General features: G+C 36.5%; 4 protein-coding genes across 4 annotated transcripts; all 4 read left to right on the forward strand.

Annotated features, from left to right (window-relative positions):
* The first annotated feature begins 1,105 nt into the window (after window positions 1-1,105).
* On the forward strand, window positions 1,106-1,846 carry LOC128246341 (uncharacterized). The gene has a single exon (XM_052964531.1). It carries the CDS (start codon window positions 1,106-1,108, stop codon window positions 1,844-1,846), a length of 741 nt encoding a protein of 246 aa, XP_052820491.1.
* A 1,004-nt stretch (window positions 1,847-2,850) lies between these two features.
* On the forward strand, window positions 2,851-3,591 carry LOC128246342 (uncharacterized). Its single transcript, XM_052964532.1, has one exon. The coding sequence runs from the start codon at window positions 2,851-2,853 to the stop codon at window positions 3,589-3,591; it is 741 nt and encodes a 246-aa protein (XP_052820492.1).
* Window positions 3,592-4,595: 1,004 nt separating this feature from the next.
* Window positions 4,596-5,336, forward strand: LOC128246343 (uncharacterized). Its single transcript, XM_052964533.1, has one exon. It carries the CDS (start codon window positions 4,596-4,598, stop codon window positions 5,334-5,336), a length of 741 nt encoding a protein of 246 aa, XP_052820493.1.
* Window positions 5,337-6,340: 1,004 nt separating this feature from the next.
* On the forward strand, window positions 6,341-7,081 carry LOC128246344 (uncharacterized). Its single transcript, XM_052964534.1, has one exon. The coding sequence runs from the start codon at window positions 6,341-6,343 to the stop codon at window positions 7,079-7,081; it is 741 nt and encodes a 246-aa protein (XP_052820494.1).
* Window positions 7,082-15,717: the final 8,636 nt, after the last annotated feature.

The following is a 15,717-nucleotide window of genomic DNA, read 5'->3' on the forward strand; positions in this document are numbered from 1 at the left end:
CAGCTCTGTCGCTTTACTTCATGTTAGCCGTAAATAATTCATACACAAATCTTATTTTAAGTAAAGTTTATGTATTTTATAGTTTTCAGCGTGTATTGTTTAATTTCTAGTTATTTCAAAGGTAAAAAAATGAACCTAAACCAAATTGATAAAGTACACGGTCATTTTAGTTTATGTTTGAAAGTAGAGTGCCGTTTACAATCTCATCGTTATATAAGCATTTTCTATTCGTGATGTCAGAATGTGTTTAGTTTTTATTTAAGTTGTATCAATAAATTTTGCATTATAACGCACACCTAAATAACTAAATATTTAGCAATCATATTTAATGAGGAGTTGAAAGATAGTCTATGGGATAATTTAAGAGAAAGTCAGCCATTATAATTTCGATTACTTTTGAATATGCAGATCAATAAATCATACATACACTTCTTCAAAAATCAGTTAGTTTTACTAATAAATTATAATCTGGACTGACGGCGAATAAAACATCTCTGTAGTTAGCGGCCCGTTTGTGGTGATAATAAATTTCATAAATGTTCCTATTTTGATGTGATATAAAACAATAAAATAGGCACATCACAATTAGTTTATATATATTTCCACATTTAAAGCATATTGCTCATACCTTTCAGGCATCGCTGAATCTTTTATTTGGTTCAGTCTGAACAAATATTATCTGATCTACATAACAGGTATGTATTAAGCGAGGTTATCACGTGATACGGCGCGTAGTGGACGTGTTTAAATCGGAGAGTGAAAAAATGGGATTTACTTAGTAATATTTTAATAAATAAAGTCAGGATTTATTTACAAAGTTGTGGATAAAGATACCTTTGCAACAACGGATTAAATATGAGATTATATAATCATGACCAAAAAGAGAAAGGATAGAAATAGCAGTGGTAATAATTCGTACAATAACAAAAGCAAATTGACCAAACAGAGAGGCCCATCTGATGACTTAGATTCAAACATTTCTGTAAGTGAGATTCTGGGAAAAGCTAGCGCTGTGTTGTTTCCGAGTCTGGATGATTCTGTGAGTGAAGACAGTAACAGTGAAGTTTTCAGCAACACTCCTGTGGTGATTTCAGGCAGAGGCAAGATGGCGGAAGGGGGCCGCGAACCCACCAACAAAGACCTGATGGATTTTATGAAAAATATGGGAGAAAAATTGTCAGTAATGGAAAAGAAATTGAACAAAATTGAAACACTTGAACGCAAGGTTATGGACTTTGAAAAAGATATAAAAAAGATATGGGTAGCTCTTGAAGACCGAGTTAAGCGTACCGATGAGCCGGTAGGCAAGCTGGAGGACAAGGTGGATTCGGTCGACGTTGAGGCGGCGCAGATGGCGGACAGGATGGCCACCTTGGAAAAACAGCGGGAGGAACTTCGGGACGATGTTGCGTACTTGAAGTCGCAATCTATGAGGAACGATCTTATTTTTACTAATATCCCCGAAGATAATTCCACCGGCAACGAGTCCGCTGAGGTCACCGAAGACAAGCTCCGCCAACACCTTCAGGATACCCTCAAGCTCGCGAAGGAGACGGTCGAGTCCATTCGCTTTGAACGTGTTCACCGGTCTCCAGGTCAACCAGTGCCGGGCAGGATCCGCAACATCGTTGCAAAGTTCACGTTCTTTAAGGACCGGGAGGTAGTAAGGAGACAGTGGAAGCATTTGGCGGGGACGGGCCGTCAAATGTACGAGCAGTTTCCACCGGAAGTACTGGACAAACGCCGCAGGCTAGTGCCCAAGATGAAGGACGCCAGGAAGGAGGGCAAACGTTCATGGATAGTGTACGACACCCTGTACGTAGACGGCAAGCCGGTGAGGAGCTAGGGGCACGACGGAGGTGAACTTTCGGTTCTTTCATGGAATGTTCATGGACTAAATAGGGACAAAAAAGAGAGTATAGACTTTGTAAATATTTTAGATAAATATGATATTTGTTTCCTTTATGTCAAGAGTATGACTTAAAACCAAAAATATTGTGTCAGTTATTTGACGCATTTGTTGGTTCAATTTTAAATTATTCAGCGGAGGTTTGGGGGTACACCAAATCTAAGGAATTAGAAAGAATTCATCTTAAGTTTTGTAAAAGATTATTAAGAGTCAAAACCAATACTTGCAATGCGACTGTTTACGGAGAATTAGGTAGATACCCGCTATATATTCAACGATATGTACGTATGTTGTCATATTGGTTTAGGGTTGCTACCACTGATAATATTATTATTAAAACTGTTTATTTACAAGCAAAGTATTATTGGTAATAAAGGTTGTCGTAATTGGGTGTATAACATTAGAAAGATGCTAAATGATTATGGTTTTAGCTACGTTTATGATTTAAAGCATATTGCTCATACCTTTCAGGCATCGCTGAATCTTTTATTTGGTTCAGTCTGAACAAATATTATCTGATCTACATAACAGGTATGTATTAAGCGAGGTTATCACGTGATACGGCGCGTAGTGGACGTGTTTAAATCGGAGAGTGAAAAAATGGGATTTACTTAGTAATATTTTAATAAATAAAGTCAGGATTTATTTACAAAGTTGTGGATAAAGATACCTTTGCAACAACGGATTAAATATGAGATTATATAATCATGACCAAAAAGAGAAAGGATAGAAATAGCAGTGGTAATAATTCGTACAATAACAAAAGCAAATTGACCAAACAGAGAGGCCCATCTGATGACTTAGATTCAAACATTTCTGTAAGTGAGATTCTGGGAAAAGCTAGCGCTGTGTTGTTTCCGAGTCTGGATGATTCTGTGAGTGAAGACAGTAACAGTGAAGTTTTCAGCAACACTCCTGTGGTGATTTCAGGCAGAGGCAAGATGGCGGAAGGGGGCCGCGAACCCACCAACAAAGACCTGATGGATTTTATGAAAAATATGGGAGAAAAATTGTCAGTAATGGAAAAGAAATTGAACAAAATTGAAACACTTGAACGCAAGGTTATGGACTTTGAAAAAGACATAAAAAAGATATGGGTAGCTCTTGAAGACCGAGTTAAGCGTACCGATGAGCCGGTAGGCAAGCTGGAGGACAAGGTGGATTCGGTCGACGTTGAGGCGGCGCAGATGGCGGACAGGATGGCCACCTTGGAAAAACAGCGGGAGGAACTTCGGGACGATGTTGCGTACTTGAAGTCGCAATCTATGAGGAACGATCTTATTTTTACTAATATCCCCGAAGATAATTCCACCGGCAACGAGTCCGCTGAGGTCACCGAAGACAAGCTCCGCCAACACCTTCAGGATACCCTCAAGCTCGCGAAGGAGACGGTCGAGTCCATTCGCTTTGAACGTGTTCACCGGTCTCCAGGTCAACCAGTGCCGGGCAGGATCCGCAACATCGTTGCAAAGTTCACGTTCTTTAAGGACCGGGAGGTAGTAAGGAGACAGTGGAAGCATTTGGCGGGGACGGGCCGTCAAATGTACGAGCAGTTTCCACCGGAAGTACTGGACAAACGCCGCAGGCTAGTGCCCAAGATGAAGGACGCCAGGAAGGAGGGCAAACGTTCATGGATAGTGTACGACACCCTGTACGTAGACGGCAAGCCGGTGAGGAGCTAGGGGCACGACGGAGGTGAACTTTCGGTTCTTTCATGGAATGTTCATGGACTAAATAGGGACAAAAAAGAGAGTATAGACTTTGTAAATATTTTAGATAAATATGATATTTGTTTCCTTTATGTCAAGAGTATGACTTAAAACCAAAAATATTGTGTCAGTTATTTGACGCATTTGTTGGTTCAATTTTAAATTATTCAGCGGAGGTTTGGGGGTACACCAAATCTAAGGAATTAGAAAGAATTCATCTTAAGTTTTGTAAAAGATTATTAAGAGTCAAAACCAATACTTGCAATGCGACTGTTTACGGAGAATTAGGTAGATACCCGCTATATATTCAACGATATGTACGTATGTTGTCATATTGGTTTAGGGTTGCTACCACTGATAATATTATTATTAAAACTGTTTATTTACAAGCAAAGTATTATTGGTAATAAAGGTTGTCGTAATTGGGTGTATAACATTAGAAAGATGCTAAATGATTATGGTTTTAGCTACGTTTATGATTTAAAGCGTATTGCTCATACCTTTCAGGCATCGCTGAATCTTTTATTTGGTTCAGTCTGAACAAATATTATCTGATCTACATAACAGGTATGTATTAAGCGAGGTTATCACGTGATACGGCGCGTAGTGGACGTGTTTAAATCGGAGAGTGAAAAAATGGGATTTACTTAGTAATATTTTAATAAATAAAGTCAGGATTTATTTACAAAGTTGTGGATAAAGATACCTTTGCAACAACGGATTAAATATGAGATTATATAATCATGACCAAAAAGAGAAAGGATAGAAATAGCAGTGGTAATAATTCGTACAATAACAAAAGCAAATTGACCAAACAGAGAGGCCCATCTGATGACTTAGATTCAAACATTTCTGTAAGTGAGATTCTGGGAAAAGCTAGCGCTGTGTTGTTTCCGAGTCTGGATGATTCTGTGAGTGAAGACAGTAACAGTGAAGTTTTCAGCAACACTCCTGTGGTGATTTCAGGCAGAGGCAAGATGGCGGAAGGGGGCCGCGAACCCACCAACAAAGACCTGATGGATTTTATGAAAAATATGGGAGAAAAATTGTCAGTAATGGAAAAGAAATTGAACAAAATTGAAACACTTGAACGCAAGGTTATGGACTTTGAAAAAGACATAAAAAAGATATGGGTAGCTCTTGAAGACCGAGTTAAGCGTACCGATGAGCCGGTAGGCAAGCTGGAGGACAAGGTGGATTCGGTCGACGTTGAGGCGGCGCAGATGGCGGACAGGATGGCCACCTTGGAAAAACAGCGGGAGGAACTTCGGGACGATGTTGCGTACTTGAAGTCGCAATCTATGAGGAACGATCTTATTTTTACTAATATCCCCGAAGATAATTCCACCGGCAACGAGTCCGCTGAGGTCACCGAAGACAAGCTCCGCCAACACCTTCAGGATACCCTCAAGCTCGCGAAGGAGACGGTCGAGTCCATTCGCTTTGAACGTGTTCACCGGTCTCCAGGTCAACCAGTGCCGGGCAGGATCCGCAACATCGTTGCAAAGTTCACGTTCTTTAAGGACCGGGAGGTAGTAAGGAGACAGTGGAAGCATTTGGCGGGGACGGGCCGTCAAATGTACGAGCAGTTTCCACCGGAAGTACTGGACAAACGCCGCAGGCTAGTGCCCAAGATGAAGGACGCCAGGAAGGAGGGCAAACGTTCATGGATAGTGTACGACACCCTGTACGTAGACGGCAAGCCGGTGAGGAGCTAGGGGCACGACGGAGGTGAACTTTCGGTTCTTTCATGGAATGTTCATGGACTAAATAGGGACAAAAAAGAGAGTATAGACTTTGTAAATATTTTAGATAAATATGATATTTGTTTCCTTTATGTCAAGAGTATGACTTAAAACCAAAAATATTGTGTCAGTTATTTGACGCATTTGTTGGTTCAATTTTAAATTATTCAGCGGAGGTTTGGGGGTACACCAAATCTAAGGAATTAGAAAGAATTCATCTTAAGTTTTGTAAAAGATTATTAAGAGTCAAAACCAATACTTGCAATGCGACTGTTTACGGAGAATTAGGTAGATACCCGCTATATATTCAACGATATGTACGTATGTTGTCATATTGGTTTAGGGTTGCTACCACTGATAATATTATTATTAAAACTGTTTATTTACAAGCAAAGTATTATTGGTAATAAAGGTTGTCGTAATTGGGTGTATAACATTAGAAAGATGCTAAATGATTATGGTTTTAGCTACGTTTATGATTTAAAGCATATTGCTCATACCTTTCAGGCATCGCTGAATCTTTTATTTGGTTCAGTCTGAACAAATATTATCTGATCTACATAACAGGTATGTATTAAGCGAGGTTATCACGTGATACGGCGCGTAGTGGACGTGTTTAAATCGGAGAGTGAAAAAATGGGATTTACTTAGTAATATTTTAATAAATAAAGTCAGGATTTATTTACAAAGTTGTGGATAAAGATACCTTTGCAACAACGGATTAAATATGAGATTATATAATCATGACCAAAAAGAGAAAGGATAGAAATAGCAGTGGTAATAATTCGTACAATAACAAAAGCAAATTGACCAAACAGAGAGGCCCATCTGATGACTTAGATTCAAACATTTCTGTAAGTGAGATTCTGGGAAAAGCTAGCGCTGTGTTGTTTCCGAGTCTGGATGATTCTGTGAGTGAAGACAGTAACAGTGAAGTTTTCAGCAACACTCCTGTGGTGATTTCAGGCAGAGGCAAGATGGCGGAAGGGGGCCGCGAACCCACCAACAAAGACCTGATGGATTTTATGAAAAATATGGGAGAAAAATTGTCAGTAATGGAAAAGAAATTGAACAAAATTGAAACACTTGAACGCAAGGTTATGGACTTTGAAAAAGACATAAAAAAGATATGGGTAGCTCTTGAAGACCGAGTTAAGCGTACCGATGAGCCGGTAGGCAAGCTGGAGGACAAGGTGGATTCGGTCGACGTTGAGGCGGCGCAGATGGCGGACAGGATGGCCACCTTGGAAAAACAGCGGGAGGAACTTCGGGACGATGTTGCGTACTTGAAGTCGCAATCTATGAGGAACGATCTTATTTTTACTAATATCCCCGAAGATAATTCCACCGGCAACGAGTCCGCTGAGGTCACCGAAGACAAGCTCCGCCAACACCTTCAGGATACCCTCAAGCTCGCGAAGGAGACGGTCGAGTCCATTCGCTTTGAACGTGTTCACCGGTCTCCAGGTCAACCAGTGCCGGGCAGGATCCGCAACATCGTTGCAAAGTTCACGTTCTTTAAGGACCGGGAGGTAGTAAGGAGACAGTGGAAGCATTTGGCGGGGACGGGCCGTCAAATGTACGAGCAGTTTCCACCGGAAGTACTGGACAAACGCCGCAGGCTAGTGCCCAAGATGAAGGACGCCAGGAAGGAGGGCAAACGTTCATGGATAGTGTACGACACCCTGTACGTAGACGGCAAGCCGGTGATGAGCTAGGGGCACGACGGAGGTGAACTTTCGGTTCTTTCATGGAATGTTCATGGACTAAATAGGGACAAAAAAGAGAGTATAGACTTTGTAAATATTTTAGATAAATATGATATTTGTTTCCTTTATGAGTCATGGTGTGATTCCTCTAGTAATATTGATTTAAAAGGATATAAATCACATAATTTTTATCGTTAATTTCAACATAGGAACGCTAAGCGAAATAGTGGTGGAATAGTTTTATATTACAAAGAGCACTTAAGCGATGGAATTGAAATAATTAAAAATCATTTCGATACAATCATTTGGTTAAAACTTGATCACACCTTTTTTAATATCCTCGAAGACATTTATTTATGTGGAACCTATATTTGGGGCGAGGACTCGCCCATATACAATACTGTAAATGTTGATTTATTTGATATTTTAGAAAACGATCTGTTTTTATATGATAGTCTTGGATGTGTATTTGTATGTGGTGATTTGAACAGTAGGGTTGGAAGTAAAAAAGATCATGTTGTTCATGATAAATATAATTGTTACACTGATAGTCACGATTACGAATTTGATTGCACCCCTGACAGGGCCTCAATCGACAATTCACATAATAATCATTGGATAAAACTATTAGATATTTGTAAAGGGTCAAGTTTTCGCATTGTTAACGGTCGTATTGGTAATACCAATCAACATACATTTTTGTCACATCAAGGCTGTTCTATGATTGACTATTTGTTGTCGAGTGAGCGTAATTTTTCACAGATCAAAGACTTTAAAATAGAATCTTTCAATGAATGGACTGATCATGCACCGTTGCATATTTCATTACTATGTAATAGTATTATACCAGGAACTACAAACAACTCTGAAATTAAATATAAGTGGAATGTCTCGTTTCGGGAGCAGTTCCGCTCCGGGATTATTGCTAATTTACCTGCTTTTAACAATATAGTGCAGATTGCTCGAGCAAAGATTCCGTTAATAATATGTTATCTATGTTTACAAATACAATACGAAGTGTAGCCGATCCATTGTTTTCTAAAGAATGTTTTTATACAGATGAAGTTTATTTTGAAAATTATACAAGTAGTAATAAAGGTTGGTTTGACCATGACTGTATCGTTGCACGGAACCTGTATTTAGAAGCAGTTAGAATTTTTAATATTGATAAATCAGATGCTAACAGATTAATTTTATGTGAACGGAAAACTCATTATAAGACAATTGTCCGTAAAAAGAAGAATACTGATTACAAAAAGAGAATGGGAGATATTGAAAACTTAAGAAAGAGGAGACCTCAGTAATAACACTTTTGGTGGTATTAATCACGAGGCAGATGATTTTAATAATAATAATAATTTTAATGAACCAAATAATTCCTTTCCTGAAATGGATGAACCGATATCACTGCAAGAAATTATAAATGCTGTTAAGTCATTGAAACGATGTAAAGCCTATGGCAGTGATACTATGTTGAATGAATATTTTATTGAAACTGTAGATATTTTATCTTCGCATTTATGTGATTTGTTTAACAATATATTGAATTCGGGTTATTATCCCGAACAATGGACTGAAGGTATTATAATCCCCATTCATAAAAAAGGTTCAGAAACTGATGTTAATAATTACAGGGGAATTACTTTGGTTAGCTGTTGATCAAAATTATTTACTACCGTTATAAATAAGCGTGTTGAAACTTTTTGTGAACAACATGATATTATTTCGGATGCCCAATTCGGATTTCGAAAGGGTCGCTCTACAATAGATGCTATATTTATACTGTTATCTCTGATACAGAATTATTTGTTTGAAAATAAAAGGCTATATATTATTTTTGTCGACATGATGAAATGTTTTGATACTATTTATAGAAATGCACTATGGCTGAAAATGTATAAATGTGGAATACAAGGTAAAATACTTAAAATTGTTCGGGACATGTATCAAAAAGTTAAATCATGTGTTAAATCATTATCATCATATTCTGATTATTTTAGTTATGCTGTAGGCTTACGGCAAGGGGAAGTTATGTCCCCTTTATTGTTTTCCCTATTCGTAGAAGATATTGAGTTATATTTGCAAATTGATATAAATTCAGGATTACACATAGATGATATTGTATTGATTTTATTATTATTTGCCGATGACATGGCCATTGTAGGAAAATCTCCTGATGAAATTCAAACGCATTTGGACAATTTAGCAAATTATTGCAACACTTGAGGATTAAAAGTGAATACCGATAAAACCAAAATTATGGTGTTTCGTAAAAGAGGCGGGTTATTACCTAATGAAAAATGGACATATAATGGCCACGATATTCACGTTGTTAACGACTTTAACTATTTAGGTGTGCTGTTTAATTATACTGGCAATTTTAATCTTAACCAGGAACACTTGATTGGCAAAGCCCTTAAGGCAATGAATGTTTTATTTTGTAAATGTCAAGAGTATGACTTAAAACCAAAAATATTGTGTCAGTTATTTGACGCATTTGTTGGTTCAATTTTAAATTATTCAGCGGAGGTTTGGGGGTACACCAAATCTAAGGAATTAGAAAGAATTCATCTTAAGTTTTGTAAAAGATTATTAAGAGTCAAAACCAATACTTGCAATGCGACTGTTTACGGAGAATTAGGTAGATACCCGCTATATATTCAACGATATGTACGTATGTTGTCATATTGGTTTAGGGTTGCTACCACTGATAATATTATTATTAAAACTGTTTATTTACAAGCAAAGTATTATTGTAATAAAGGTTGTCGTAATTGGGTGTATAACATTAGAAAGATGCTAAATGATTATGGTTTTAGCTACGTTTATGATAATATCAACAATATTAATGTTAATACATTTATGACGGTCTTCAGGTGTAGAATATACGATGCATTTAAACAAGATTGGTATGGTACTCTAGAAAACAGCACAGTTTTAGATATGTATAGACATTTTAAAACTAGTCTTGAATATGAAAGTTATCTTGACATTCTGCCCAAAAGTTTACGACTTTTCTTTTGTAGACTACGACTGTCTGTGCACCCACTTCGTATCCAAACCGGTAGATACGCCAGAAATAATATTGTACGCAATCAAAGATATTGTCTATGTTGTAATTCCAACGATATTGAAGATGAATTTCATTTTGTCTGTGTGTGCCCGTCTTTTAATGATATGAGAAAGCTATATATTAAGAAATGCTATTATATAAGACCGTCTGTATTTAAATATTTACAATTGCTGCAATCAAATAATAGAACTGAGCTTATTAAACTATGTATGTTTGTTAAAGACTCTCTTAAAGTAAGATCCTCTTTAATAAATGTTAGTACTTAACATGGTAAAATTGTTCATCCTCTGATTTAGACATATTTTAATATTACAATATTTAACCTATTTATTATAACTTTTTGTTATTTTTTGTATATATACTCGTGTGTACTATATTGTTTGTTACTATGCATTCACGTTGACATTGATAATTATAAATATATGTGTTGTTGACGATGTACATTGTACAAGTCGAAATAAAATGTCTGTCTGTCTGTCTGTCTGTCTGTCTGTCATCAGTAAAACTGCGGTCGTTCGAACAATACAGACAGGAACTCATTGTAAAGATGGAGGCTCGGAGTTAGATGGGAAACAGCAAGGAGGAAGGAGAGCACACTATATTACCAACTTACACGCTAGGACTAAGACTATAATATCTAGATTAGAGCTGAGCATGGAACATTAGAATGTTCTAGACTAAAGGCTTTTAAAAATGTGATTACAAAATAATTGTGTTTCAAAGCTTGCTGAATTATATAAGATACATGCAGTTAAGAGTTTATAGGACATCAATGGGAAAATGACAACAATGCATTTTTAAACCTTGTGAAAATGTTTTATGCTCAATCCGTTTTCATACTAATTTTACACAGCGTTTTTTTCAGTACTGTAAGACAAACGAACATTTTGAAAGAGCACCATTTGGTAACAGTACGTTTTGCTATTTATCTTAATAAAATGTTAAACTCATCAAAACGTTATTTTAACTCGGCAACATACTGGAATGCAGTTCTAACTGGACCATTGTGATTTTTCAATGGGTCCTGATTAGGTGTGTTTCGCCTTAACGTGCCTGCTGAGTCCAGATTTGAACTTGAATGCTGAGCGACACTGTAGACATTTGTGACGTGTCATTCCCCTGTGTCTAGTAGAAATCTGGTCACTGATATTGGTCGTGTCACCCAATTTGAACCCACACACATCACAGGTTAGCTTCAACTGGCCGCTTTCGCGTCGTTCGTATATCTTCAAGACTTGCAAGAGCAGTTTTGCCACAATATTTGCAAACGTGCAACTTTGTCTCGCCGTGATTGCTGCACCTATAAAAAAGACATGTACTGTCACAAGTTAGCGATAAATGCTGGCAATGTCAGTACTTGAATATAATTGATAAAAAACAACAACACTATATTACTGCCACGCAGTGAGTGTTTGATCGGGTAATCAGCACCATAAAACTAATAAAACCCTGTCCACTGAAACATGGACCACATTATTATGTGAAAAACGCAACCCCTAAAAAACGTTGAAACACAGTCAGACGACGGCAAATCTTAACCTCTATGCGAGGGGAGTCATAATAAAAGTATAACAGTTATATATTCTTATTTCTCTGCGAAAAAAATAAAGATAAAAACTAACCTGTGTCTGTGTAAACACTTTCCCGCAAAAACGATGGCAATTGACCAGAATGCCTTCTATCGTGGTCTGCTAGATGTTGTTTTTTATTTTGAAATGCCATTCTGCATTCTTTGTATAAAGTCGGAGTCGTCATATTCTGAAATGAAACAAATATCACATACTTATAAGTCTTTGAAATCAGTTAGCAATCGAAGACATTAAAAGTACAAGAACACTTTTCTTTCTCAAAATTGACAAAATGAAGAGCTATTATGCAGTTATGTGTTACTGTTTACCATGTATAATGAATACAAACACGTTTTACATATACGATACGAAAAAGGAGTGGAACACCCTTTACAAAAACTTCAAGCCCTTTATATGTCAATTGGGAATATATTGTTAAAATACGGGACTGAATTTAGTGTGATAACACATGTTTCCATGATTCATGAAAATGAGCCCATCATTTAGGCGACTCCGTCGGTCTAACTGTTAAAACGCGTTCATTCTTCCATTGCCACTCCATTACAATGCGTCTTTTCAAACATGGAGCAATGTTCAATAATGAATTTGAAGAATAGAAATAATAAATATATCTATAATAACTCGTTTAAGCACCAGTCAGTGAAATAATGAGTTTATACACTGAAGGTTGTAAACGACCGTGTACTTTATCAAACATAAAATGTCCGTGTACTTTATCAATTTGGTTTTAGTTCATTTTCGCCTTTGAAATAACTATAAGAAGTTCAATAATACATGCTGAAAACTTTAAAATACATTCACTTTGCTTAAAATAAGATTTTTGTATAAATGATTTACGGCTAACATGAAGTAAAGCGATAGATTTGTCAAAAGCCGTGTACTTTGCCTTAGATTTCAACTCTGAGAAATCAGTTGGTCAAGATTTTCAGGAAAACTTTAGGATATTAGAGAAAGTTCTTTATTACCGAGGATAGAGCTCTTAAATGCGGGGTTTATGGTCTTTAAATCACAAAAATTCTCCAAAAATTAAGAAAGCTACATTTAAAAACCTTACATGAATCGAGACTTGTTGACATTTTTTGCCGTGCACTTTACCAAATAAGTCACGTGGGCTTTCCACCGTGAAACCTTTGATATAAAATGATTTAATCAAATTAAACATTTATGAGTACTTTGGTTAACATACGCCAACCACGTAAATTAATTTGTTTAGGTCTGATTTAACGACATTGAGATTTTCGAAAGAACTATGACTTTATCTGATTAAACACTTTAACGCCCCCACCCCATCCCTCTACCCACACTTTTAAAATTTCCTTTGCAGCTTGCAAGCAGTTTTAGTCTAAAGTTTAAGCTAGCCCATTAAACAGTGACCCCTTGTGATGTGAGCCGATTTGTTTAACGCTTAGAACATGGTTATCAAAATTCCCCTAAATGAAGCCCTAGTCCATCAGTGCTTTCAGCACTTTGATTTTTCTTTTGTGCTCAAGCATCATAATTAATATGGTAAACATGTATGTCTTTGATTAATATTGCATTGCAGTAAAACAAAACATATTTTTAACATGTGTAAGTTTGTAATGGCTAACTGTTTGCGCTAAGGCCAAAAAAATACCTGTGTTTCCGGTAACCCGACCGACCTTATTTTTTCCTCGCCGACCCTAATCTTTTTTTAGACATAAAAGCAATATATATATCGTAAAAAATATATTTCTTTAAATATATCGTTATTATTTTCGTTGTTTGTCGTACAATGTCCCCGGAGAATATACTTTCATTCCTGATTATGTATTACGGGAAAACAAAATGGCGGAGGGCGGCGAACCCTGTCCGATATCTTAAAATTGGCAAACGCTTGTTTACGGTCCAAGCACGTGGTTGATCACCGGAGACATATTTTGCTGTCTTTTTAATGAAAATATTTTGAATTATAGTTCGCGGTGTTATTTATCCATATCCATGTCCAAAATAAATCTGATTTTTTTACGGTTAGGCTTTACGTATATCATGCAGGCTTCTTGCGATAGGCTTTGCCAATTTATGCAGGCTAACTCAGTAACTGCCAGGTTCCAATACACATTTCATTAATCGTTATATTAATTTATCCGCAATAATCAATGGTTATTTATTTCGCCTTATTTAAGTCCCATCAACTGAAATCCAAACAAAAACCTGCGAAAGTTAACAACACATTTATTGGAATGTGTCGGCTGCAGATCAAACGGTACAATTTGTGACGTCAGAGCACGAGCGGTGATAAGATCAAAGGCGCATGGCTATGGTTTGTATCTAATTCGGTCAGTCGGATACCGTATGATCCCATTTTATCGCCAGGATTTCGCCTAGGCTGGTACGAAAATACCATACGATCGAAAAATTAATAATCAATAATCTTCGTCTGGAAATCTTAAAACAATGACCGAAATGTTTGAATTCACTATTAAAATGAATGAAACTTTTATTGTAGTAATGAACTAAAATAAGATACGTAAAATAAATCTATATCCGCGTTTACTTGTTCTCCACTTGAAGGCCTAGTTTAAGGAGCTCACAGTTGACAAGAAAATCAGCGATTTTCCTCTAGCAAATTAAAAATTTAGTTGATAATTGACTGTTTGGCTAGAACATTATCACAGATTTGTTGAAATTGAAGTGCTGGATTTTTCCTAAAAACCGATCACGACTTATAAACGAGTATTGTATACAAAAAAACACCAGATTTCATGGGCAAAATTTGCGGGAAAATACGGTAGTCGAAGGTAAGGAAATGATTTCAGATTTTTGTAAATTAGGAAACGCGTAGATATAACATAATTGATCTGATGCAACAGAAAATTACATGATATGGAAAGTGTAAAAAAATAATAAAAAAATCCCGACCTGCCGACCCTATTTTTTTCGCCATGTTACCGGAAACACAGGTATTTATTTTTTTGGCCTAATGAAGCATGGAACATGGTAACGTAGAGCTAGGTAAACTACGCAGGTAATACAATATTTAAACAAAATAATAAAGAAAGAAAGTGCTAAGACATCTACAATTCATAGATACTTAAAATAATGAAATATGTGGTTATGTACATTTCATGCTGTAACATCGAAACAAACAAATAAAGTTACCGTCAATATTTAAAACAAACACAATATGTACAATTTGTTTAAAACATAAGTAATTTCTAGTTATAACGATAAAAGTCTAGTGCTTAAAACCATATTTGAAAAGCGTTACCTTTAGTTAAATGGAAATAAATAGTCACATAAAACACTGATCTGTACCCTGCTTGATAAAATGTCGACCAAATGCAGACTGAAAGCTAGGATCAAGATATGTGTTCTTTAGGAACAATTGTTAATGCATGTCTTCCATCACTACCATATAAGGAAATACCCTATGTATTAGCGCTGGCCGTGGACTGTCTATGCTTATCAGCTAGTGTTGAGGTGGAGAATGTTCACAAAATCGAGCCTAGCTAGTGCAACAATAATAAAAATCTCCAAACTGCACCGCAGGGTACTCGGATCAGAGATCTGCTAAGAGGGGTCAAGGGAAGTAGATTCAGATCAATACACAGAGTTTGTGTAATGTACATTTCGTTGTCAAAATTAATCATGGTACGTTATACCATCGTGATTTCATATAAATAAACTATATGTATAATTTCAGAGTTAAGAACACTTGTTGTTACGCTTAAATAAAATGGTACTTGATGGAAGATCGTCCTTTATTTTCAGTATAAAAATGTTTCGTCATTATAGAAAAAAATATGTTTCGCCTAAATATTTTGTCGTATTTTGGTACAAACAATCTTATTTCGCAAATAACTTCATTTTCATATTTTGTTCAAAACTCTTATTTTCGGGAAAATAACCTCACTTTTGTCTACTGCAGTTAATATACCTTTTTTGTACTTAACTTCTTATGTAAACAAATGTTAGCGAAAAGACGTATATTGACAAACCCCTTCTCTCTCTCTCTCATTCTG

Source organism: Mya arenaria, chromosome 9 (genome assembly GCF_026914265.1).
Source record: "Mya arenaria isolate MELC-2E11 chromosome 9, ASM2691426v1".
Classification (NCBI taxonomy): domain Eukaryota; kingdom Metazoa; phylum Mollusca; class Bivalvia; order Myida; family Myidae; genus Mya; species Mya arenaria.

Coding starts and splice junctions, on each gene's coding strand:
- LOC128246344 (XM_052964534.1), top strand. CDS start 6,341: ATGGCGGAAGGGGGCCGCGAACCCACCAACAAAGACCTGATGGATTTT.
- LOC128246342 (XM_052964532.1), top strand. CDS start 2,851: ATGGCGGAAGGGGGCCGCGAACCCACCAACAAAGACCTGATGGATTTT.
- LOC128246343 (XM_052964533.1), top strand. CDS start 4,596: ATGGCGGAAGGGGGCCGCGAACCCACCAACAAAGACCTGATGGATTTT.
- LOC128246341 (XM_052964531.1), top strand. CDS start 1,106: ATGGCGGAAGGGGGCCGCGAACCCACCAACAAAGACCTGATGGATTTT.